The 25,533-nt window shown below is 49.4% G+C and overlaps 1 protein-coding gene across 5 annotated transcripts in view; it reads right to left on the bottom strand.

The window, feature by feature from the left end:
- Positions 1–2,731: 2,731 nt before the first annotated feature.
- Positions 2,732–25,533, bottom strand: part of SUSD6 (sushi domain containing 6) — an 85,107-nt gene continuing 62,305 nt past the window's right edge. For all 5 annotated transcript variants that reach the window (XM_032482266.1, XM_032482268.1, XM_006186426.3 and 2 more), the window contains exons 3-6: positions 13,257–13,454; positions 12,148–12,286; positions 8,542–8,969; positions 2,732–6,655 (exon numbers count right to left, since the gene is read on the bottom strand). In XM_032482266.1, coding sequence (XP_032338157.1) covers positions 6,630–6,655; positions 8,542–8,969; positions 12,148–12,286; positions 13,257–13,454 — 791 coding nt within the window. In that variant the 3' untranslated portion in view covers positions 2,732–6,629. The remainder of the gene's footprint in view (positions 6,656–8,541; positions 8,970–12,147; positions 12,287–13,256; positions 13,455–25,533) is intronic.

The raw sequence follows: 25,533 nt of genomic DNA, 5'->3' as shown, positions 1-25,533 counted from the left end.
TCCCTTGCCTCAGAAATTTGTCTATCATATGTAATTTTATTTAGTTTAAAAGAGGAATTGCACTTTTGACTTTTCATCTCAAACGTGAACGTCTTGGACATCAAACTTCAACAGTTTTCAATATCTCTTTGTTATAAAGAGTAAATAAGCAAACTATATTTTAAAATCCAACTTCAGGAATAATGAAACAAATGTAAATCAAAATACCATTTTCTTTCAATTGGCATATTTTTCTAAATGATAATTCCCCATGCTGGTGAGGTTACCAATGAGAATATACTTTGGAATAACTTTCTTGGTGGGCAATTTGAGACACATCAAAAGCCTCTAAAAAGCCCTCAGACTTCGTTTCTGACCCAGCAATTCCATTTCTAGTAGTTTATCCGCCCCCTCCTCAAAATTTAAAATGCTATCAAACCATTGGTTCTAAGAGTTTTTTTTTTTATTTTGACAATCTGAAAGTCCAAATTACCAATATGCTAGAAAACTATGCAACTCTTAAAAATGATGTCAATGAAATTTTGAGAATGTGGCCAGTAGGAGACTGACTGTATTATAGGTGATAATTAATATGTACTCATTTTCTTCCTGAATTTTCTGAAATGATTGTGTTACGTGGCGTGTTTAAAGATATTTGTAAGTAGTCTGAGAAAGACCCACCCTGGAGATTGCTACTACTTTTGTTGTTGTCTCGGGTTCTCAACTTTCCAAACTGGGAGGCGGGGGTTCAGCAGCAGGGCAAGAAATTCCTCTTCTCCCCTCCCATCCACCTTGGAACCCAAGGCAACCACTTCAAAGACAGCCCTTCCCCCAGCAGCTCTGCAGGTTTCTGTGGGCTGGTACCCTTGTTCCCCTCATCCATCATCAAGAGAAAGGCAGCAAGCCCGTGGTTGACCCGGTATTGACAAGACTCCTTTCCCCAGCATTCCTTACCTGATGGGACATGCTCCTGCCCCTGTTTTCCAGCGACAGAGGCGACTTACCTCTCACTGAAACAAGCAATCATTCTTTCCTTTCTATGTTTTTCTCTTGTGGAGGAACAACTACTGCTGCTTTGTGGACTTTTTTCTTATCACGTTCTGCACAGCTTAAATGCCTCCTCCCCTGACACCGTGATGGGCACCTCCCATCCTTTGAGATGAGAGTTTATTATCCCCGTGAACAGTGTGCCATTTCCCTGCCCTGGCATTAGTTCTTCCTCTACCTGAAGCTCACTGGTGAGAACAGAGACTGCAAGGCAGAAGGAAGGGGGCAAGGGCCTTGAGAGGCAAGCAGGGTCTGATGGGGTAGGAACAGGGCAGGGAGGGGATCCCTCCAGCAGGAGTATCTGGGGTTGAATTCAATCTTGGCCCCACCTTGGGCAACTGGTTCACTCTTTAGTCCTGTTTCATTCTACGTGGTCTGGAGCTCTGGGCAGGGGTGGCACCTGGCTCGGGGAGCCGCTGTGTGGGTTCCATGAGTTTACACACACCAAGCACTTAGAACCCTGCCTGGTTCACACCAGGGGTCAGCGATTATCACCATTACTTTTAAAAATTGGTAAAATACTCTTCACCTCTTGCAATTAGCAGCAGTGATGCCTGGGCAGACACTACTGAGGACTGGTGCTACTGAGGTTGAGACTAGGTGTTGGGCACAGAAACCCCGAGAATGTTTGCCCATGTGACATTATTAGAGAAACTCATCCTGACCATTCCCTCCATGGCAAATTTAAGGGTGGCCTGATTTTTTATCCCAAAGTGCTCTGTGCTCCTCTCTACTCACACCCTTCTCACCTGTTGTAACTGCTCAAGTGCAGTCAGCCTCTCCCACCTGGCAATGACCTCATCATCTCTACGTCCTCTGCCCTTACATCTTCAGATCTCCATCATTTCCCCTCCCCGAACTGTCTTCCACTTCCCCGTCTCAGGAATGGTGTTGCTGTTCACCTAGATGCTCAAACTGCCTTATTCCCCACGAGACCAACAACTTCTCACGTGGTCTTCAGGTGTGCGTTTTACCCCCAGAAATTCATTCTCCTTAAGAGACAGAGAGCTCCCCACCAACCAAAAATGCAGAGCTTACTAGGTCATACTATTACTTAAAACTGGTAAGGCACTTCCTATGGCCCTGATGAAGTCAGACCTCCCAGCTTTGCTGGCTAGGGCCTCCTACAATCTGGCCTCTGCCCACCTCCCTGGGCCCTTCCTGAGCCACTCTGCCTCAGCTCTGCCTGCAGCAGCCTTAGACTCCCTTCAGTTTCTCACACTGAATGTGCTTTTCTGCTGCCTTCCCACCCACACATACATCACATCCTGCCCCTCAGCCGCACTGTTCCAATCCTTCACATCTCAGCTCATGCGGCATGTCGTCCAAAAGGTGTTTCTGACTGCCCCCCAGTGTAACTTCCCTGATCGTAACCATCACTGCCCACTACTGTAACCGTCCACCTTCCTGGGTTATCAGAGGTTCCACGCAGGACTCAGTCTTGCTCACTGCTGAATTCCACTAAATCCCAGCTTGAGCAGTGGTTGGTACACTGAGAGAACTAAAAAAAGAAAAGTGATAAATTTCCACTTATGTTTGTGGTCTCTTTTTTACACCACAGACCACTTCCGCGTCCTGTCTCCTCTCGCCAGGCCCCTCTCCCCCCAGAGCCAGTGCTCTGCCTTCATGAGCTCCTGCCCACGTGGCTCTTTTTGATCTGGGGTTTCTGCAAACACCTTCTGGAAGGATCACATCTCTCACAACCGCCTTCATAAGAACTTTTTATTATTATTATTTAGAAATGCAGTTATATACATAGAACAATTAAAATTAAATTAAACTTTGTACAAATATTAAAATACTATCTTCACACCCACCGCAATGTACAGGATACCAAAAAAATATATATATAAAATAAAATAAAGCAAACCCAAACTGAGTGACATCCTGCAGAGTCAATGATGCATATGTCATTTTCAACCATCGCAAAGGATTCCATAGTGGTGCGGTAAGAAGCCAGGGCAGGACGTGGTGCGCTACCACGCAACCCTTGTCCCTCTCTCCTCCCTGTTTGGCAATCTGAGTGCTTTGCCCCCTGCGCTCCCCCGACCCTGCCCCCCGCTGCCAAGCAGAGGGCTCAACCTTGGGGTTCAAAATTCTACTAGATTTTCAACTGCAGATTAAGAGGAGTTGCTTGCCAGGAAAGTTGAACCTGCCTTTCCCTCTCCAGGGAACCAGCTACTTTACCACTCAGTCCACACACCTGCGGAACAAAATCCTCTCTGAGCCCCTCACTGGACACCAGTAACAACAGGACCTATGCTGAGAGCCAGGAGCCCCAGCAGGCTCCAAGAGAGATGCTCCCAGGCCCTGTCCTCAGCAAGCACATCTGGAATTAAGCTGTAAAGCCTGTGTCCCTTCTCTCTTGGGCCCTTTATTCTCAAGGAAGGGGGGAAAACTGGGCAAGGACCTAGAAACGTTTGCAGCATATTCCACTCTCTATGTAAGGGTGTCCCCGGAAATGGAAGTGGCGCTGTGTGGGAAGCAGTGGTTTGGGAGCTCCGTGGAAATCAGGAGGGGAAAGGCCTAGGACAACGGCCTCCTGTGCCACCACTAACTTAGCAGGAAAAGTATACCCTTGTCTCGCCGTCCAGCTTCTCCACAGACTTTTACATCTGGGGGAGGGGAGAGGAGGACAGGATGAATGGGGATGACAACATTAGTTAAGTTCTGTCTGCAAATGGAGTGTTAGTAGGATGTACATGGAAATGCCTTATATAATCAAAAGAACTCACAAAGTGGCCAGGACTCGGCCCATTTCCCGGTTCACACCCAGTGAAGTGGGAACACAGCACATAAAATTCAGAAATGGCAAAAGATAGAGCCTACCTGCTGAACTAAGGCATTGAAAGGGATGGAAATTTTAACTAACTTTCACCTGGCCCTTGAAAGTCATTGGAATGTGACTGCAAACTGCCAGGCTATAAAACCTGCATTGAATCAGCTCATGTGTGCAAAGAAAAAAAAAAAAACCCTTTTAAAAGTCCTTTGGTGCTGACTGTTCTCCTGGACAAGCTCTCTGCGGGACTCCGCTTGAGGTGAGCCCGGGAGGCCAGGCTGCGGGCGGGTTTTCCCACATGCTCCAGCCCCTCTGGCGGCCTCCTTCCCAACTGGTGCCCCAACACCACCTTGTCTCTCAGCGGGGCCCACCCCAAGGCAGCTGTGGAGTTCCTAATCCTTTCCCAGCGACAAAGCCCAGACTGCAGGAAGAGCAGCACACTGCTGATGCCTACGGACCTGCTTTGGGGAAAAGAGAACTGCGGGAACCGTCACACTGCCAGCAGCAGCGCGAGGCTGCCGCTGCACCCACGGCCCAGGGCCTCCGGGAGGGTGGGCCCATCGAAGCCAGGGAACCGGGGGCGAGGGGCAAAGCGCCTCATTTCTCTCCTTTCTACCAGGCAGGCAAGTCTGGGCTTGTGATCCAGAAGGTGGGCAAGGTGGAAGGCAGCTTCAGAAGGCAGGCTTTCCATTTTTTCAAGGGCCATGCCAATCACCTCTGTGGCTAGATAAACCCAGAACAAAAAGTGCAATCTCTTGGGGGGAAAACCCAGAGTAATTATATTAAAAAGGGTAAGATCTCCCATTTAAAAAAATATTCTAGACTAGAATTCCGCTTTTGGAAGATTGGGAAGTGAAAGCTGCAGGCTCAGCAGTGAGATTTTGATGTGTCCCTCCCCCATCCCCACCCCCAACCTGTCCCTCTTTTTGGAGATAGACAAGGGCACCCTGCTAGCGGAGCAGAGCCAGTGTGAGGTGAAGCAGCTGGGGTCATGGGGACATGCCCTCCAGACGGGCCCAGTGCTGGCGGCCGTATCTCCGGAGGCCAAGGACGGCCCCTGCTCTGTCCCATCTCCCTAGGAGACTTCCGCGCCCTCGTCCTGGCACCTTGGCCAACCTTTTCTGTACTGATGCACGCGGGCCAGGGCTCCTGGGTGGGGAGGAGAGAGCCGCCTGGCAGGCTCGGCCCTTACCTGAGAGGAAGGAAGACTGGACAGGCGGCAAGAGGCCGGGGATGAGCGGGGAGTAAAGTGCGTGTGTAAGAGCGGAGGCAGGAGGCCGAGAGAAGGCCGCTCACTCCCTCGTCTCTGAGCCTGGAACTACCCTGTTAGGTCAGGAACTGAAAACATCCTGGGCTCTTAATTATTTTCACCACCCCAAACAGAGGCTCAGGAGGTGCAGAGGTGCAGAGCTTCGAAAACAAAGACAAGCACTCCTGGATGCCACATCTTTAGGGGAGGGGGCGGCTCGGCTGAGCTCTGCCGCCCCAGCCCGGTCAGCACTGGATACGTGGCTGGAGGAGCATCTGGAGCGCAGAACCCACCAGGGCCTTCGACATCAGGGCCCCGGAGCCAGGCTGCTTCCAAACTGTCCCTACCAGCAAGGTGGGGGTGCGAGCGGACTGTCTCTCAGGCCAAGCAGGGGAGAGGAGGGGCGGGGGCAGGGCAGCAGAGGAGAAGCAGCAGCGCAGCGAGCAGAGCGGCGGCAGGAGCTTCCGGGGCACAGGAACTAAGGCACGTGACTGCGGTGAGGAGGACCCTCAGGACCCAGGCTGGCGCTGCCGGCAGCTGCCTGGGCACTCGGTATGTGCCTTTCAGGCTCCCTTCCAACACCACAAGCCCAGAATGGGGCAACTGGCCCCAACTGCCAGGGAGCAGGCAGGCATTCCCTGGCATCTCAGCAACTCTCTTATCCCAGAGGTGATTCGCCTCAGGCCCCTGGGCAGGAAGGAAGCTGGAGCTGCCCAGGATCAGACCCAGGAGGCAGCACACAACTTCCCCTTATGCTCCAGGGAAACAGAAAAAACCCAGGCCAGGGAGGCTGGATGCTGGAATAGGAAGTGAGAACTTGCATATTAGGAAGACAATCATTATCAGCCGCCTTCCTTCCCTCCCTCGGGATCTTCCAGTTGCTTCTCGGAAACTCAACAGGGCCAGGAGACGGCACTTCTGAGCCAGACAGTTGGGTGCTGGGACGGCTTTGGCATGATTTTCCATAGCCTCCATCCTCGGCCAAGGCAATGTACCACCGGTGTCGACAAGGGCAGGCCCAGGGAGCCACACTCTTGCCCCAGTTCGAGCCACTGCTCCTGCTAAGGACAGCGGTGTCAGCCCTCAAAGGAAACAGGCCAGACCCAGGCCCGGCCCCCTGGGTGGCAGGGGGCAGCAGTGCAGCCACAAAGGTTTTTAGGACAGCAACAAGCCTGCCTGAAGGAAGCTGGACGCGGTGGGAGGAAGGCACAAGTAAACACAGCGGCTCTCAGGCCCACGTGGGCTGGTGGGGCTGCCACCACAGAGCTGGCTGGAGGGAACCCCGAGGGCTCAGGGGAAGGAAGGGTTCAATCCAGCACATTCAGATCTGTCCCCGACACAGATGGGAAGGCTAGGCCAGGCAAAAATCCAGCTCCTCCAGCTGTCCAGCAGGCAGATGGAGAGAATCTTCCTTGAGTTTCCAGCGAGGTGGGCCTGCAGGCCCTCGGAGATATGGAGATACACAGATACACAGGTGGCAGCCCAGGTGTCCAGGGAGGGCGGCTGGAGGACACGGTGCTCAAATCCACAGGGAGAGGGAAGAAGGGCAGAGAGGAGAGAAGCCAGTGGCAGCCCTCACGCTTCTTTCAGCAGTGGGATACCTGCAGGCAGAGAAGGAAGGGAAGTGTGGGTGTCTCTGCAGTACACTGGACCCCATCGCAGGGGGCCCCAGGTTTAAGGACATAAAATGCCCCACTCAGACACTTCTAGGTTGTCTGAATCCCTCACCTCTTTTCTAGGCCTTCCTGTCTCGGGTCTCCCTCTGCTCTGTGACAAAATCTGAATATTCGGTCTGGCATTCAAACCCCTCATGTTCCTACCACCTTGAACCCTCTTCTCTGTTCTAACTCTGCTGCTTTAGTTGCTTCTCTTTCTATCCTTAATCTCACCCTATGATGCTACTGAGCACTGGTAAGTCTCACCTCCTCCTTAAAGCCATCGTCCAGCTGACACTGAGTAAATCACTCCCCTCTCTGGGTCTGTCTTCTCACATGTCAAGCGGGTTAGACTGACACCTTAAGGTCCTGATTTCCTTTGGTCCCGTCAGCCCAGACAGCTCAGGCCTGGCCTGCAATGACTGGTAACCTGTGTTTCTAGGGTTCTACACCCCTCATCCTGACATGGACCCTATCATTCAGAAGCCCCACCTTCCCAAATGACAATCCATGCAGGCAAAGAATGTGTTTCAAATTTCTTTCCATCAACCCTAAAACTTAATCCAGCCCCTGGCACAAGATGGGCTCTGGAAAATGCTTGTTCAATACATGGAACAAAGCAAGGGAGCAAGGAGGGGAAGGAAAAAGAGCTGGCACCATTCTGGCTCCTAAGGAAGGACAAGGGCTGAGGTTTGTGTCAATATGTGCAGGCACAATATACAGCTGGCTGCCCACAGGCGCAATGGCTTCTACCTTTAAACCCGGGTCAGCTATTTAACAGCCGCTTCCTAGCTCTATATCCCACCAAGAAAAAAGGAGGCACGCTGCTGATAATCAGGGAAACCCTAAACCTGACCTGCATTTAAGACTTTCTAACTTCTCTGCTTTCAGATATTCTAAACCTTAAGACAGTAACTGGGTCCAGACTCCCAGGAAGCAGAAAGTTTGCTCTAAGGCTCTTTTAGGAAGGTTGGTAAGTACAGAAGTCCTTACCTTCTGAAGGGAAACATCTAGGTTTAGTCTGCATCCTGAACGACACTGGGATGTTATGTGAAGATATTTCCTAAAGTGACAGAACCAATCCTAATGTTCAACTCTCCAGGCTCTGGTTAAGGCAGAGGTGACAGGAGGTACCATTTCATTCTGTGGCTGATTTGCCACAAGGGCCTGGAGTCACCTGGGAGGCAGCAAGGCACCATGGGGTGATAATGCAGGCTTGGGAGCAGATCCATCTGGCTTCAAATCCCAGCTCAGCCACTTACCCATGGGCAAGTGACTTAGCCTCTCTGAGGCTCAGCTTCCTCGTCTGTAAAATGGGGCTACTACCCACTTCTCAGGATCACTGTGAGGTATGACTGATGTAGTGCAAGAAGACCAACTAGCACAGGAGCTGGCACACTAGTGTTTAAAATGAAGTGGCTGTATGCTCTGGAAGAGACAGGCTCCAGTTTTCTCTGTAATATGACCCCACACCTCCTTGTCATTCCAGTCTTTTCAGGAACATAAAAATTACAACAAGAGGACAGCCCCCACTCCCACCTCCAACCAGCTGTCTACCCTTTGATTTAGCATAGCCCCGAGGCCATGAATAGCTTCTTGGAGACTCCAAACCCATCAAAATTCACAGACAACAGTGAAAAGTCTCCATATACAGAGCCCAAAGCCCTACCTGGAGCTCTGAGGGTAAAATCCTATTTTGTAGGATAATCCCCCGGGTATTACCTTTCTTTGCCCCTGAATATACCAATTATTAGAGAGGCTCACAGTCCTTCCTCACTCCCCGCAAGGACCCCAAGCAGATAATAAACACAGGATCAGCACAGACCACCTACCATCCGTGTAGTCCTCCGATGTGAGGGATAAAAGGCTCTGAATGTCACTGTTCTCTGAATCAGGGGCTTCTTTGTGTGCCACTCGGCTGCTCCCTGAGCCGGCCACCCAGGAAGAGGTGGCTGCCTGATGCACCATCACAGTCTCTGAGCCCCGAGAGCCCCAGGCTTCACACAGTCCAGACTGGCCCGGGGCCTCCTCCTCTCCACCTGCAGTGGAGCATGCCCCCTGGTCCTGCAGCTGCTGCTCCCTTGGCCCGTTCCTCCCACTGGGCCCAGACCCTTCTGCCAGCACAATCTGTACTCGGGGGTCAGCGTGCGGCACGCAGTGACCGGAGCTGCCGTACACAGCCTCCTCGTACGATGGAAGTGCAACCTGGACTCCGTCCACCATGATGGAGACCTGGTCCCCAGAGACACCCTGGTCACGCCTGCATCCGTAGGTGGGAATGGCAAAGGGAAATGACAAAGTGAGAATCAGAACAAACACACAAGTAGATACCACAGTACTAACAGCACCAACTATTTCTGAACACTCACTATGTGCCGAGCAGCGCATGAAGTGCTTTACACAGTGTCGTCCCACTAAATCCTCACCTGAGTCCTTTCAGGCAGAGATTCACCCAGAATGCAGATCAGGCTCAGAGAAATAATAAACTAAGTTGCCCAGTCACAGAGCTGGTAAGGGAGAAAGGCAGGATGTGAATCCATTCCACTTGCTTCCAGAGATGGTGTTCTTAACCCCTGGGTTCACAGGTACCCAGCCCTCTGGTCCCGTGCAAAACCTAGGAACCTCGAGATGGAGAAATGAAGCCGTTCATCCAGCACAGCGCCGACAGGAACGTGAGAGAATGATGGCTGCACACACCTGTGAACACACTGCTGCCTGCACCCTTCAGGGCCTACCCTGCATGGTGTGTTAATTACAGCTCCATAAAGCTGTCTTTAAAAAAGGAAAAGGAAAAGCAGCACTGTGGTCTTGAAATGGACACTGGACTCAAAAACTGAAGAATTTTGTTTTTTGGACTCAGCTACTTTGCTTGCCTTTTATTTATCTATTTTTAACTTTGTGAACTTAAATTTATATATGATTATAACAAAAATATTAGAAAACACATAGAAGAATGTACAGCTGATTTACCCCAAAGGTAACACTGGTGCATAATCCCTGCCTCAGTCAAGAAACAGAACACGGCCGGCACCCTCGACACCCTGGACTTCCTGTTTCCTCACCACCAAGAGTGACTGCTACCCCAGCTTTCATGAAAATCACTCCCCTGACTTTTATTTTAATAATTTTACTGCCTAAACATGAATCCCTCAACACCAGTTTAGTTTTGCATATTTCTGATCTTTATATGAATGGGATAGACAGTGTGTGTGTGTGTGTGTGTGTGTGTGTGTGTGTGTGTGTATACACATATGTGTGTCTGGCTTCGCATTTTACTCAACATTATGTTTGTGGGATTTATTCATGCAAACACTTTTTCTGGATCTCTTTTATACATGCACCTTTTTTTCTAAACCATTTTGAAAGTAAGTTTTTTCTTGCTAAAACGACAGTAGATATTAGCACACACCTCCCAAGAACCTCCTCTCCTATGTAACTACAACAGTATTCCATCCGGAAGTAACACTGGTGTAATACTGTAATACAAGTGTTCCCAACTCCCTGAAATAAGTCTCCTTCAGCTGCTGTCTGGTTTGTCTTCACCCAGGACCCAGTTATGGATCATGCATTGCTTTTAGCTGTCCTGTCTCTTTCATCTCCTTTAATCTAGAACAGTCTAGTGTTGTTTTCCTTCACGACACTGCATTTTAAATCAAGTCTGGAACAGCTGTCTCCTAGAATGTCCCTTGATCTGGGCCAGTGTAATTGTATCCCTGGGATTAGAGTCAGGTCAGTCTGCCTAGATCCCTGAACACCACAACATCGTCCGTGATGTAGTGTCCTCTTCTGTGCGCCAGACCAGGAGACACACTAGGTCTATGGCTGGACCATATTATTATTGCTAGACTGTTTTATGCGCTGTAAGTTTCCTCATCTGTACTTGCACATAAAAATCTGTGCTACCTACTTCAAATGGCTTACAAATAGTGAGGATGACAGAAGTGGCACTCATAAAAGTGCTAGAGGTTTCTGGAAGGAAGGGAAACTTTGATGGCAGGGTGGCATCAAAAGCAGGGTGCATTTTGGCATGTGCTTAACTTGTGTTATTCAAAACAAATTTTTTTGTTAAAAATGTAATAATACATGTACAAAATTTAAACAGGCTCTATGATGGAAACCAAATCTCCCTTCCACTCAAGTCATGCAAAATCAGTTACCTTTAACACACTGACTAGTTGACTATAAGGAGAAAATACTCCTTAACCTGGACGAAGTGATGAGTAGATTAGCTTGACTTGATGGGGAAATAGCCAATTCTTTCAAATAAACAGTCCCTTCCAAATCCTCTTCATTCTACTAATTGTTTAATGACTTTTAAAAATAGCTGCTAAATAAAACAAAATAAAAAGAAGAAAACCACACATGCAGTGCACAGAGATGCAGCTCAGCCTGGCCCCCTGTCTGTGCATTCCAAGCCAGGAGCATTTTGCTTAAAGCAGTTTAGTCTGTTCCTCTGTGCCTGTGAGTGAGGACAGTGACTGAGGAGGGGCCGTGAGTGAATGTGAACTGTCCTCAGAGGGAACCAGGAGGTGCCAGGACAACCCAAGCAAGGGGAGGCCACGTCAGCCTGGGGTCCCTGAGGGACCCACTCAGGGCCAGCTCCCCACCACTGGCTACCCCCATCCCCAACCTCACCTACCCAAACTGGGATGCTTTGTGGCTAATGCACAGCCCTGGAAAAGGGAAAATGACAAAGGCAGGGAAGAAAACCACATCCTCAGTTTCTGGTATGGTAGGCACAGTGCAGTGGCTGCCAATACTAGCTGCACAATATTAGAACCATCTGGGGAACTTTCTAAAAAACACTAATGCCAGGCTCCCACTCCAAACCAAATAAATCATAACGTCTTGGGATGGAGGCCCAGGTGTTAATGTTTGTTTTAACTCCTGGCAGGTGCCTCATGTGCATCCAGGAGTGGGGACCAGGGAGACAGGGCAGTGGCCTGCAAACACCAGCCTGCATCAGAATCACCTGGAGGGCTTGTGAAACCATGGTGCTAGGCCTTAGCCCCAGAGTTTCTATTCTGTCAGTCTGAGGTGGGGCCTGAAAATATGCATTCCTAACAAGTTACCAGGTGATGCTGATACTGCTGGAACCATACTGTGAGAACCACTGAGGGAGGGGAAGTAACATGGCTCCAGAGTTGGACAGATGGGGGTTTAAATCTCAGCTCTGTCAATATCTAGAGGCATGACCTTGAGTGAATGACTGGACCTCCCTGAGCCTCCCTTTCCTAATCTGCAATGATCCTGTGAGGATTAAGATAATGTATGCACAGCAAAAGCACAGTGCCAGGCACATGCAGAAGTTTAACACGTGGCAGGGCCCTCCCTCTTCCTGAGCCACACAGACCAGCAGGGGCTGGCAGGCCCACCCTCTGCCAGTCAGAGGCCAGCCCCTCGCAGAGGCACCTGCCGCCCACCACCGCCGGGCTCACCTGCTGTGATGGAAAGACTTCAGCTTTGGCTGCAGCAGCACAAACAGCACCACGAGGAGGAGAATGAGTGCCACAGAGCTGGCAGTGGAAGCCACGATGGACAGCGTGGGGACCCCGAGTGACGTGTGGGCATCTTTGTCTGTGGAAACAAAGCATCATCAGAAGTGTTTTGTGCCCAAACACGTGGACTGTGAACCTCACAGCTGACCTTGCCAAGGGCCCCTACAGGGTGTCATGCAGGGACATGCCACGTACATGCCACGTTTTCCACGTCATGGTGCAGAGCGGCTTTTACATTGTTTCTGAATCTAAAATTCCCTTCACTCTGGACCTTGAGGACCATCTAACACCTAAATGCACTTACCCCTAGAGAGCTTACCTTTATAAACTCCTTCTGATCCTGTTCTCAGTAGCAGGTTGGAGGACATCAACCCTTTAAGTGCACACACCATTCCACCATGTGAAGTCCCGCCCAAGCTTTTCCCCATGTGGTAGGAAAACTGGTAAGAACTAGGCGGTAATAACCCCCTGTTCTAAGATCCTGTAGCTTTCAGTGCAAATCTCAGGCCGGTCCCCACGCTTCTCTGGGGTGTCACGGTCTTAAAGCTCGAGTGAAAAGCACAAGGATGGCTTTGTGACACACACTTTCCTATAGGCAGCTGGGTTTCCTGTCATGCATGACAGGATGGGGGAGAGGTCTTCTGTCCAGCTGGACTGTAGCTCCATAACAAAACAGTCCATTCCCATTCAAGGAAAAAGAATATAAAAGAGACCCTACAGAAGGTGCTCGCTTTGTGCTCAAGAGTTGGCAGAACAGGGTCAAAGGTCACCAGCACTTGTTTAGGCAAACAAGAGATCTGGAGCATCAAAGGGACCTTACACAGCACAGCAGATGCCTCAGTGGCTCAGCTGAAACGCAGCGGGACACGCACCAGCAACCCAAATGCCTTTCACTAAGATGTGAAATCCCAAAGGAAGGGAGGCTGCAGGGCATCCGAGGGGCTACACTGCCCCACAGCACAGGTGCTCCAGGGGGAGCGGGTGCCACTTCCGGGAGTTAAAAGAAAGCAGAAGCCCAGCAGCATCCCCTTCTCATCTGCCATACTGACCCTCGTTGAGACGACAGCTGATGTCCATGGCTGGTTTCCACTCGCCATTCTTACACGTCAGGTATTTGTAATCACCCTTCAACATGTAGCCTTCAGCACACAGGTACTCGATGACGCTGCCGGAGTACAGGGGGTCTCTGCAGGGCCGGGGGTGGCAGACGTAGCCACCATTCTCTGGCTCCGGGGGCAGGGAACACACTGCAAAGACAGAGGGAGAGCAGTGGTACCATGGTGAGGCTTTCCAGCAGGAGTCCTGTCAGTGACAGAGAAGGGCATTTCTGAAGGCCTCAGCAGGAAACACGAGGAGCAAAGAGCCAGCCCTTGGGAAAGGCTGCTGGCCAAAGTCTGGAAATTCAGGTTGCCAATGACGGAGGGAGGCGCCCTGGCAACAGGGCAAGCTTGGCTGCCTGTGACACTTCCCCTTGCCCTCCCCACCACGCCTTAAGGGAGCTGCGTCCATCGCTGAATGGTGGACCCTGGCAGAGCCGACCTTACGGGGATCTAGCACGTAATACGGTTTTAATAAAGCCCTCTGAATACACAATGAATCAGGAATACACAATGAATCAGAGCGAAAGGTGGTAAAACACTGATAACCTGCGCAGGGGAAATGTTAGCCTTGTTTCCAATATCAATGCCAGAAAGGACTCCTTCATATAATAAAAATGTACCTCGTTGGCCTTTCCTGGGAGGCTTCCTTGGCCCCCCCGGCACCACCCATTTCCTGCCTAGAGTGGTCAGCGGCACCCCTCCTCTCTATCCCACAGTAAATCCTACACTTTTCATTCAGGTAGGATTGTGCAGTTTTTTTTTTAACTGAAGTATAGTTGATTTACAATGCTGTGTTAGTTTCAGGTATACAGTGTAGTGATTCAATTATACGTATACATTTTTTCATTATAGCTTATTACAAGCTATTGAATATAGCTCCCTGTGCTATACAGTAGGTCCTTGTTGTGTATCTGTTACATATACAGTAGTCTGTATCTGCAGGACTGTTTACTTTTAAAAGCACCTTCACCTCCTATCTTATTTATTTGTTCTGACAACCCTATGAGGTAGTTATTCTGACTCCCCTTTGAAGATGAGGTCACTGGTCCACAAAAGTTAAACGATGCTTAGCCAAGTGTAAAGCAGAGTCAAGAGCAGGCCTGGAAGCAAAGCCAGGTCTTTTGATTCTGAAACCTGTGCTCTTCCCACCACCACACCCTGCTTCCACACCAGGAGGGAGCAGGCCTTTAAGGAGTGTGCATATCAAGGCTACCGCCCCTTCACGCAGGTCAGCCAGGGAGACCGTAAGCAGCACCCAAGCGGGAACTCTGGTGTAGATAAGCTGCAGTAATTGATCAGAGGGCTGGAAGGCCTGCGCAGCCTACGGAGAAGGGCGGCCTCTGACTCCAAGGTCTCCCCTTCTGAGCCTGGACAGACACCGCAGAACTGAGTCTCCAGGCAGTGGATTGTGGGGTGTGCCTAGCAAAACAGGAGGGGACGGTGAGGACACTAAGGGATTGTTTGGAAGGCTGGGCTTGGGGAGAAGACATGCTGGCAGGCGGCTAGGCACCCACAACCTCCAACTTCCCAAAAGCCTTGCTAATGCAAGAAAGATGAAAGCCTCCAAAGGAATTGGATTTTGCTGACAAATACCCTGTCTCCATGCTGACGATCACAGGGACATGAGTATGAGAATGAGAACTGTTGGGTTTCTTTTTTTCACCTCCTCTAACAGACTAAGAGTGTCTGAGATAAGGTGCTTTCCCTTCACAGGACGCCCACCACCCTCTCACCGAATACCACTTCCCTTCAACCTACAAACTGAAGCAAGCTGACTGCCAGCCAGGCTGCAGGGTGGATACCAAGTTGAAAAAGAGACAATGGGTCCCCGTCCTCGGGTTGCTTATCACTGAGATCAGGAGGAAACATTCCATTTTTAAAGAGCTATTAAAAAGCTGGGATCCAGAGAAGTCTGGGCAGCTTCTCTGAAATAAGTAGATGAGCCAAACTAGCCGCCTCCGTCCCCTCTAGCGACACACGTTCTCCAGACTCCTCCCAAGCCACCCACCTTGCCCGAAGTCTTGAACAGGAGGGAGATACAGGCATCACACCCCTTCTGGTGCCTCTTTAAACTCTGGCCAAGTAGTTCAAAGAGCTGGCCAGCTGGATTTCCAATGAAACCTCAGCACACTGCTTTACCCTTCACATCTTCCCTCTTTTGTTCAGGGTGACAAGCCTGCCATAGATCCCCCTGGCTCTCCTTGGACTGTGTCTGATTGGTTCATTTCCTTGGCATAATGAATACTGAGTAACTGGGGCAGCTCCTGAAAGCAGGCAGGACCCACTCACTTGGGTCCAGTCTGCTGGAAAACAGTCCCAAGGGAAGGGCTGCTGATTCTAAAGTCACTCCTGCTCTTCTGAGTACTTCTGCTCATAAAGCCCACATCTACACAAAATTTCTGAGCGGGGTCCCTGAACATCATCTGGCACTCATTTTGTAAGTGCAAAGAGTGAAGTCCACAAGAAGTGACTTACAATTCAATTTCATCTCAATACTTACTGATCACTGTGTAGGGGACATTGCGCTATGCTCTGAAAAAGGATAAAAAGATAAGCACTTCAGGTACCTGTAGCCACAGATTTAATCTAATACATGTCAACGAATGGGATTAGTGCCACAGAGAGGGAGCTCAGAGCAGGAGAGATCAACCTCGTGGGGGGAGGCTAGGAAAGGCTCCTGGAGGAAGCAGCATTTCCAGCGGGGCTTGATGAAAGGTGGTGGTGGTTTGAAGCTAATGCACCAAAGTAGGAGAGGGCAGGTTAGGTCCAGAGAACATCAAGTAGCCCAGCTTAAACTTGGATGCATAAGATAATTCAGCTAATAATAATAATAATAATAAAGTATGTCAACAGTAGAGGAACCCTAGCAGGGTGAAATAAACTGGACAAAAGTTCTTTTGTCTATAAGGATCATACAAAGGAAATAAACTAGAGAACCTCAAGTTCAGCAGCACAAAGGGACTGCCCTACATCCAAGGAAGAAGTAAGGAGGCCTTAGAAAGAAAAGTCAAAAAAAGGCAAGGTCATTTTAAGACACCAAGAACATTAGGAAATAACATGGCCCTTTCACCCAATCAAAGAGCAGAGTGGGAGAGCCTTGGCAAAGGGCAGGTGTTTGAGAGGACCCTATCAGTGACGCCTGGGGTTAACAGGAAAGGGAAGAACATGAGGAAGAGAAAATAAATCATTCAGTGGCTTCCAGAAGCCACTGTTCCTGGGCAGGAGGCTGACTTAATCTGCACATCGGCTGCATGCTCTGACAACCCCAGGTCCACAGACGGAGTCTCAAGCTCTGTTCTGAGCCCCAAGAAGACGATGAACTCATCTGATTTGGCAAAGCTGCATAATTTTAAAGAGAAGGAGAAAGCCAGAAGACAGAAATTTTACAGAAAAAAATCAATTAAGTCTCCTTCCTTAGTTTCATTCTCTGCTTTCCATCATCTCTTAAGCCACTTAGGCCTCCAGTAAGCACAGGAAGCAGCAAGGTAATTCTTCAGGGGGCCAGCAGGGCGCCTGGCACACAGCAGTCACCAAGTGAGACCGACCAGCTGGGATGGTGCAGGTAGAGAAGCAGTGATCTGGCTGATACTTCTGCCTCAGAGTTCCTGCCCTAAAACCGTTAGCAGAAGCCAACAGGAACCCCCCATCCACCCTTCTAAAGTGCATTTTGCTTTTCTCATTCTGGGGACTAGACTTTTAGGAGGAAGGGGCAAATTAAAGAAAACAAACTTTCACAAGATTCCATAACAAGCAAATCACAACAAGCTCCAGGAAAGGCCCAGGGGTCAAAGTGTTCAGTTTAACAGACTGAACAAATACTTGAGCCCCTTAAAAACAAGGTATAGGGAGCAGGGAGTGTAGAGATCAGCAGAAGGGGAAGCAGACATGCAAATCCCTAGTGTATTTTAAAAGACTCAGCAAGAAAGGTTTCTGTCTGCTGTCAGTTATCAAGAAAACACTTGTCCCAAACACAGTGACCGAGGGTTTAAGAAATCTGTGCCAGTGTTCACTCACAGATTTGAAATGATGTCATTTTACACTAAACCAGGGCAGTAGCATTTAGAACACAACTGGGCACAGAGAAATCGGTGCTTAATGAAGGTGCTGAAAGAAAGGATGGTCAGAGAAAAGCTCTCCCGGGAATTCAATGGAAAAGGAAGTGGTTCCCCCCAAACCCACCACACCAACACAGAAGCTGTAATCACCAGGGACACAAGTGAGGCAGTATCATACATGTCCCTATGTGGTTGTAACTCCAGCAAACAATTAGAATGTGCCTCTCCACATAAGATGCTCTAGGGGGGCCAGAAAAGTACACATGACAGGACCATGCCCTCAAAAACGCTTACAATCTAGACAGACACGCACACAGCCAACTCTAATGTAAATGAAAAAAGGAAGTGTTCAAAAGTGAGATCCTCTATTAGCCTGGGGTGTCCTAGGCAGGGACATGTTTCCTACTCATCCGAGAACTGCTGGCAACCAGAGGAAGCTGAGAGCCCGGGCAAAGAGAAACAGGATCAAAAGAATACAAAGGGGAGGAAGGAATGGATGGAAAGCACATATCCAGCACAACACGGTCCAACAGAAACATAATGTGGCCAGGTTTTCTGTAGCCACGTTAAAAAAGTAAAACCAGCCAAATTAATTTTAATAATGTATTTTATTTAACCAATGTATGCAAAACACATTTTGATATCTCAACATGTAATCAATATAAAGATTTATTAATGAGATACTTTCTATTCTTTTCTGCATAGTAAGTCTACACTTCCAGCACATCTCAGGTCAGACTATCCGCATTTCAAGTTTTCAGTAGTCACCTGGGGCTAGTGGCCATTGTACTGGGCAGCAAAGACGCTTGATGGAGAAGAGTCTGTGTCTGAGAGTCAGAGGAGGAGTCTGAAAACACTGGAAAGGGCTCAGAACTGCACGACTGGGCGTGACAGCAGATGTGGAAAGAAGAAACCATGAGCCCTGGGGGGTGGCGGGGAGGGGGGTCCCTGCAGGCAGTTTTTTAAAGCACTGTTTGTGTTCTGGTTCTTAAAAGCCTTTCTTGATATATGAAGGTCCAATTTCTAGTTCTAGCCCTCAGTGGTTTGTTAAGGAGCAGAGAGAGCCAGAGAAAAAGCAAAGTGAAAACAGAAGGAAAAAAAAAAGGCATTCGAATGTGCAGATTTCTTTTTGGACACAAGACAAGGAAAATAATAATTACTGCAAACAGCGTCATTACATGTGCCAGGCACTCTTCTGAGCTCTCTCTTTACATGAAACAGGTAACTATATTTTCTGCATTTTATAGATGAGAATGAGCTGAGTAATTTGCCCCAAATCACACAGTTGTCAGTGAGTCCACAGGCACTCTGGCTTCTCAGGTGCAGGGTTGAGCACCAAGCCAAGGAGCTGAGGAGGGCAGGACACCAGGTTCTGTTCTGCGGCTCATCCGCAGATGCACCAGGCCTGGGACTTTTGGAACATCTAGCTACTCCATATGTGAAAGGAAAGTCATCCTACAGTGCGAACTCACTAGTCCAAAGGGGAGGTGCTTCTCTTCAAGAAAGCCTCCCAAGAAAGTTGGGACTGGGCATTCCAGACAAACGCAAGGAGGGTGGGGTATCACATCTGACTACCGTCTAAGGGATTCTTCTGAAGCCTCCTTTAGAAATCTCAGTAATAACATTTCCTCTTTATTGACCATCTACTATGTGCCAAATTCTAGTCTAAGCACTTTACTTGTTTAACACATTTAAGCTTCACAAAAAACCCTGTAAGAAACAGAATATTATAACATTATACAGATGAACAAATTGAGTGAGAGAAGTTAAGAAACTTGCTCAAGGTCACCAAGAGGGTAAGAGGGAGAGTCTGGACTTGAACCAAGGAAGACTGGTTTCCCATTCCACGGCAGCTTCTCCTCCCACACCCACATTTTGGAAAGGGAGGCACAGGCAGGGGAGCCCAGTGACAAAGACAATCTGGGTACCGCCTGTGGACACTGGTCTCTCTGGGCCTCAGTTTCAGTACATGAAGGCACTGAACAGGATGACCTCTGAGGTCTCTTGTGACATTTGTAGATTTGTGTATATTTGGGTAGATGACTGGCCTCACCACCTTCTGAAATTCCTTCATAAAAGTCCTATGGCCACTGTGGTTTTGAACTGAGCACAGGGAGAAGCTTAAGAAGTGCCCTGTCTGTGCAGAAGCTCCTGCACCCATCACCAAGGCAGATTCCTACCTCAAGCACATGGTGGGAGCAGAGAATGAGGCAGGTGTTCAATTGCTCAAGAGATATTCCGGGGCAGCTCTGTCCATGGCTTTCCCTGGCTTTCTGCCTTCCTGACCCCTGACTCAAATAGTCAAAAGTTTAAAACAGGCTGTAGCGGGAGGGAAGAGATGATTTCTCATGCCATTTGCAACCTTCCTCTCCTCTAGGACAAACCTTCCCAGCAGTCAGACAGGAAGCCCATTGTCCAGCCAAGATCCCTTTTCTCATGAGAACTTCCCACACGCCGGGGGGAGGGCCACCCTGCAGTAGCTCAAGCCTTCCCCAGGGTGTGGGGCTGGAGCTGGGGGTGGGAGGGACAGCGGAAGAAGCCACCACGGCTTACACCCTACAGCACCTCTAAGGCCACCCCTCCTCCTCCCAAGAGAGGCCCAGCCCAAGCCCAGCCTGGGGAGACTAGCAGCTCATAAGTAGGTCTGGCTTCAGAGCCTGTCCCTCTTGTTTTAAGCCTGGGTCCCTCACTTCCTCGACCTCACAGGAGAGTAGACATGCCAGCCAGCAGCTTCAGAGCCAACAAGACAGAAGAACATTTTCTTTACTGAACCCCGCCCCAAACATGAAAACTCTTGTCACCTGGAAGCAGCCATCAAAGTCCCTAGTCATTCCGAAAGAAGTGCTCTCTCTCTTCTGCCTGGAAACCTTGACCTGAAAGTACACGGGCTCAGCTGGAACCCCACCCATCTTTCAAGATTCTGTTCCAAGGTGGCGTGCTCCAGGAAACCGGCCTAAATAGAACTGCCAGGGAGACTCAGGCAGCACAGGGTAGAGCTGAGCAGCACGGGCCAACACTGAGAGCACTGAGGTGGGTGCTGCTCTGACAGTCCCCCCTGTGTGGGCTGGGGCAGATCTTCCCACTCCTCAGTTCCCTCATCCGTAAAATGGGGGAACGAAGGCCTCTACCTCACAAGGCGTGCTGCACAGACCCATCACAAATACGCAGCTAAAGTACCTGGTAATGGGTCTGTCACACACTAAGTGTTCAATAACAGCAGCTTTATTACTTCTCCTCCGTTTCCATAACATCTTCACGTCTCTCTACAAAACATCACCATACTGTTGTCTCTGCAACTATTTCCTCACGGGTCAGTCCTTCCCTAACCTCTCCACCCACCCACCCGATCTGTAGGCCAAGCATTTGTTCTGCTCATTCTTGCCTCCCCACATCTTGGCATACAATCTGGCAGAGAGTAGATCCTTAGCAGAAAAATGACTTGACTTGCAAAATTTTGCCCACATTTCAAGGCAGTCTTGTTTTTAAATGCAAAGGGTCACATGGCGTGGTTTCTGATTTGAGATGAGTCAAGAACAGACAACAGCAAACAGCCTTCCTCTGCATGGTACAGCTCGCGTTCTCTAACTGGCACCTACCCATGGAGGTGCACTCCTGACTGAACAGGATCAGGGCTAAGAGGGGTCAGAGCATGCCCTGGGGTGTCAGATGGATGAATCTAAGTTTGACCCAGCAGACCACTTTGCAACCTTGTCAACGGCTTGAACTCCTCTGAGCCTTACTCTTCAACAGCCAATACCAGCCTCCAAGAAGTGTTTGAGACAATGGATACAACTGTGAACCTGAAAGTGTCTTGCACCACGCCTGGCACATACCAGGCACTGACACATTTTTCACATCCCAAACGAAATTCTTACCTCTAATACCTAGAATGGGGTTGGGCCAAAGACTCTGGCAAAGGAAAGAAAAAGGACTGCTTCAGAAATGTCTGGATATTTAGAGCAGGGACAGGCAGAGAACAGAGCAAGATGAGCACTTTGGAGGGGTCCTGCTTTGCTCCCCTCCTTGCTCCAGCTCAGTAATATGCCAGTCTCTTTCCCCACTTCCCTTTTCAGAAGAGCCCGGGTTGCTCTTGGCTGGCAAGGGGCCTCCATCTGGCCTGTTACCCCTTTACCTCCTCTTGTTCCTGCAGCTTGGGCACTCAGGGGAACATGCTGCCAGCTGGAGCTGCACCCCCACCGCACCCTGCACCGCATGACTGCTAGGAGGACAGACAGGAGGACAACACTCCTTCATCCTCCTGCTCCAGGCCTGAGCCACGCGATATCTAAAGCCCCCAAACAGGGCAGTGCCCTACAGAGCAGTGCCCACAACTGTCCACCACCCCTACCTCCAGGATGGTGGGCTGCCAGTAGACCCAGGGAGCCAGGCCATTCCATATGCATTAACAAATGATACTATGTTCCCTTGAGAGTGGTAGTTAAGGGTTAAAGGGTTAAGAGAAAGCAGATGTTTATTTTTCCTCATCAGCAACAGCTTCCCGGGTCTCACCTCCTTTATCCTATCATCTCACGAAGTTGCACATGTGTCTGCTCTTGCCCTCAGAATGCCCCACCTCGAGGAGGGTGCAGGCTGGTTCTCTGGAGGAAGACTCCGGTCAGTCGCTTAAGGCACTGTACAACCTCAGAAGGGTAACTGATGAGTCAGTGATAATTAACTTAGAAGTCTATCTTGGAGTTTAAAATAGGGTTGGACTCTTGAGTACAAAGCTCAGAGTTGTGGTTTCATTTTCAATTCTACCATCTAATGGAAATGCCTTATACGAAGTCCAGTGCCAGACACACACTGTAGGCCTTCAAGAAACACAAATTCAAATTTAAAACAAATTTAAACATCTCTGTTGTCCAACAGGGTAGAAGCGATAAACAGAATTAACACATATCACCAGTCACTACGCTGGACTTTAAAGTGGCCATCCTATTCAACTCTCCCGCTCTATGAGGAAGGTGGTGTAACAGTTAGTTCAGATAAAGGAAGTGAGACTGAACAATTCAGAAATGGCTTGAGATTACACAGCTACCCAGCAGTAGAGTCTGGATTCAAACTCTGGCTTGCCTTTCTCTATATTACAGGGAAGCTCCCTGACTACAGATGCCAGTGGAAAAATATCCCCCAAGACCTACAAAAGTATAGCGTGGGGGTGGGGTCCGTCTGACAGAAGTTGCAGTAATTCCTGTTTGGAGAAGAATGTGGACTGGTGAGTTTACTTGAGCCTAGAGGACTCAGCTCATATCTCAAGTGGGGCCTCATTTTTCCAGAGAAGTGGGGAAAAAGGCAAGACAGTTTCCTTCACTAATCTCTGAGCACTGCAAACAATGGAGCTATTTAAGGAGCACAGATCCTAAAGCTTCAAGTGGGAGAGGGTTAAGGGGCATTTTCAGCTGGGAACACAAGCCTTCCTCCCAAGAGGGATATGTGAAAGGAAGGCTGCCACTCAATGCTGGACAGGGATGCGAGCTAGAATCCGACAGGGGCTGCCGTGCTGCCAGCTGCCCGGAAGACTCAGGGTCACTGGGGCATCTCTGCCAAGTACCACCAGTGAGTCAGGCAGCATTTCCCTCATGGCAGGTGCTCAACAGGCCACCGCAACTTCTGAGGCCTACGTAACTGCAACAGATGAAAGGAAGCAATCGGTAAACTCCAGCCACAGACAGCTGGGAAAAACCAGCTGAGGTGGCAGAAATCAGCTGGGGTGATGGTCCCAAACCAGCAACCACCACAGTTCTTTGAAAAACACTCACCAGTAATTGAGGGGTAAAGGCCCGAATGATCTCTTCTGAAGAAAGGATGTGACTGGGCCTCCTTGTGACAAGGCGCAAATAAGAGACCACGAGCTAAGGCAGGCCATGAAGTGAGCCCCGCACATTCTGTGTTGGCTTGTGTCAAGCCTGGACCCTACCCCAAGACTAGGAGAGATAAAAGGGAAAAGAAAAGGTTTTTTTGTTTGTTTGCAGGGTGTGGTGGGGGTGGGCATGGGGAGTAAAGCGGCTGGGGCTAGGGACTTGCCGTACCCACTCTGAACAAGTGTAAGGCTCCCTGTGACACAGGGGCAGGTGGAGTCAGATGTCACAGTATCCACTCATCTGGAGAGCCCTCCTCCTCTGTCCAGCAGGGAATGGGATTCTCTTCTTCAAACACTTCCTCTGTATCACCCTGTCTCACAAGGCCACCCCAGGAAAAGGGAGTTTGACACGCCTTCTTGGTCTCCTCTGCCCCTCAGACAAGGGGGACTCAGCATCGTGGGCTATCCTCAGCTGAGCAAGGACAGAGAGGAGTCAAATCTGCCCGGAAGCTTTTTTTTGCTTCCCTATTTTCAACTTAGGTGTCTTCCTAAAGTTCTGGACCAGCTGGAGCCAGAGTACTCCAAGCAGATCAGTTTCCTCCTCCCAGGTAGCAGGGAAGACAGGAAAGCCTCTCACCTCCTGTGAATCCACTCAAACCAGCTGTGAAGTCCAAAGCAGGGCTCCCAGCCCTCAAGGTACTTTCTCACAAGTCTGGGACTTGCCTCCCCTTTGATTTTCGCCTGAGTATTTACCAGCCTGGCTCTGACATACTGCTGAGACTCCTTGATCATTAAACAGAGTGACCTCAAAACCAATGAATGAAGCTTCAGGGCTTGAGTCTCAACCATGCTTTTATTTGCCACACTGAGGACCACACTCCAGCCACCTCCCCTGGGCTCTCTTGGTCTTTGGACCCCTGACCTTGGCAAGCCACTTCTGACTGGCCAATCAAGATTCCTGGTCAGATGTTGCCTGTGGCAGCATCACCCATTCTTCACGTCAGTAGATAAACGTGTCAAAATGTCACATGGGTGAACAGAAAATATCCTTTAATCTTTTGCCTTCCAAAGAATAGGTTTAATTACTTTCACCCTGAAGAGAACTAAAAAACATTTACAAGTGTTGATTCTTATTCTCTCTGGATTTCACTTTCCTAATAGGAATGCCTTCACTAGTGTAACAAATAAATATCGATAGATGAGCACCTACCAGTCCGTCAGGCTAGAAATTCAAGAGCAAGTTAATACTTGGTTCTATCCCAGAGGAGACATCAGACTCACTGGGGAAATAGATATAGTAACATCTACTCTGTTTATCTCCCAGAGTTCACGTAAGGATTACACTGATCCATTCATTCTTTCGACAAGTTTTTACTAGGCACCAAAGCACTGCAGCAGGGAACAGGGGAAGGTGGGTGGGAGCTGCTGTCTAGTGAATAACCACAATAGACATGTGTTAGAAATCAATGTGGGCTGCAAGAGGAGGTGCCGACGAAGGGTTAATCCAAGGAGTAAGAGATCAGAAAGGAAGAAAGAAATGGCATTAGAACTCCAGCATCAGGGGGAAACAGGACTGTGACCACTGGGTGAAAGATGGTGACTATGGGATAAAATGGTGACTATGGGACCGTGCCTGGGATGAAGGAAAGCGGGAAGACCATGCGAAGGGCAGATGCGGGCATGGGCAAAGGCAGAGAAGCAAGAAGAGGTGGTATGTGTACGGAAAGCAGCAAATGATTCCAGGTTTAGCAGCAGGGAGCTGGAAATGCAGAAAATCACGCTGGTGCCAGAGCAGGGAGGGCCCTGAATATAAGGCTAAGGAATGAAAATATCCTGGGTTCCTCTTCCATAAAATGAGATTTTTAAGGACACTTCCAGTCCTAAAATGCAAAGTCATGTTACTAATAATAAAATGAAAGTCTGCTCTACAGTAGTTACTAATCCAGCTGAAGAAGACAGCCATCTAAATCTCCCTGCCTACTCTGGAAACTTTTTTAATGGAGTTGGGTGTGATGGTGTGGTGGAGTGGAGACAGGAGAAGAACAGAAGCGGAAACCATGTGTGTTTTCCAGTGCAGAGGCACCTTGCTTAAGTTTGCCTGGGGGTGGGGGCAGGAAAAACTGTAGGGACTTAGCTAAGAAAAGGAGTACAAAGACGTCTCGAGGTCAATTTCTTTTCCAGGGTTCCCTCACGTGGCAGCAGATGGCCTATCCCTGGAGGACTGGATCTAAGAAAGCAGCTGCTCCCAGGTCCTGGTCTAACAGCTGGGGCCACAGGACCTCTCGCACAAGCTGAATGCCAGAGATCAATGGGTTCCATTGTGCCTGCACACATAAGCTCTCGTGTCCAGGCTCATGCCCTATGCATAGGC

Source organism: Camelus ferus, chromosome 6 (genome assembly GCF_009834535.1).
Source record: "Camelus ferus isolate YT-003-E chromosome 6, BCGSAC_Cfer_1.0, whole genome shotgun sequence".
NCBI lineage: Eukaryota > Metazoa > Chordata > Mammalia > Artiodactyla > Camelidae > Camelus > Camelus ferus.
Note: the sequence above shows the minus strand (reverse complement) of the source record. Positions and strands in the feature narration are given on the sequence as shown.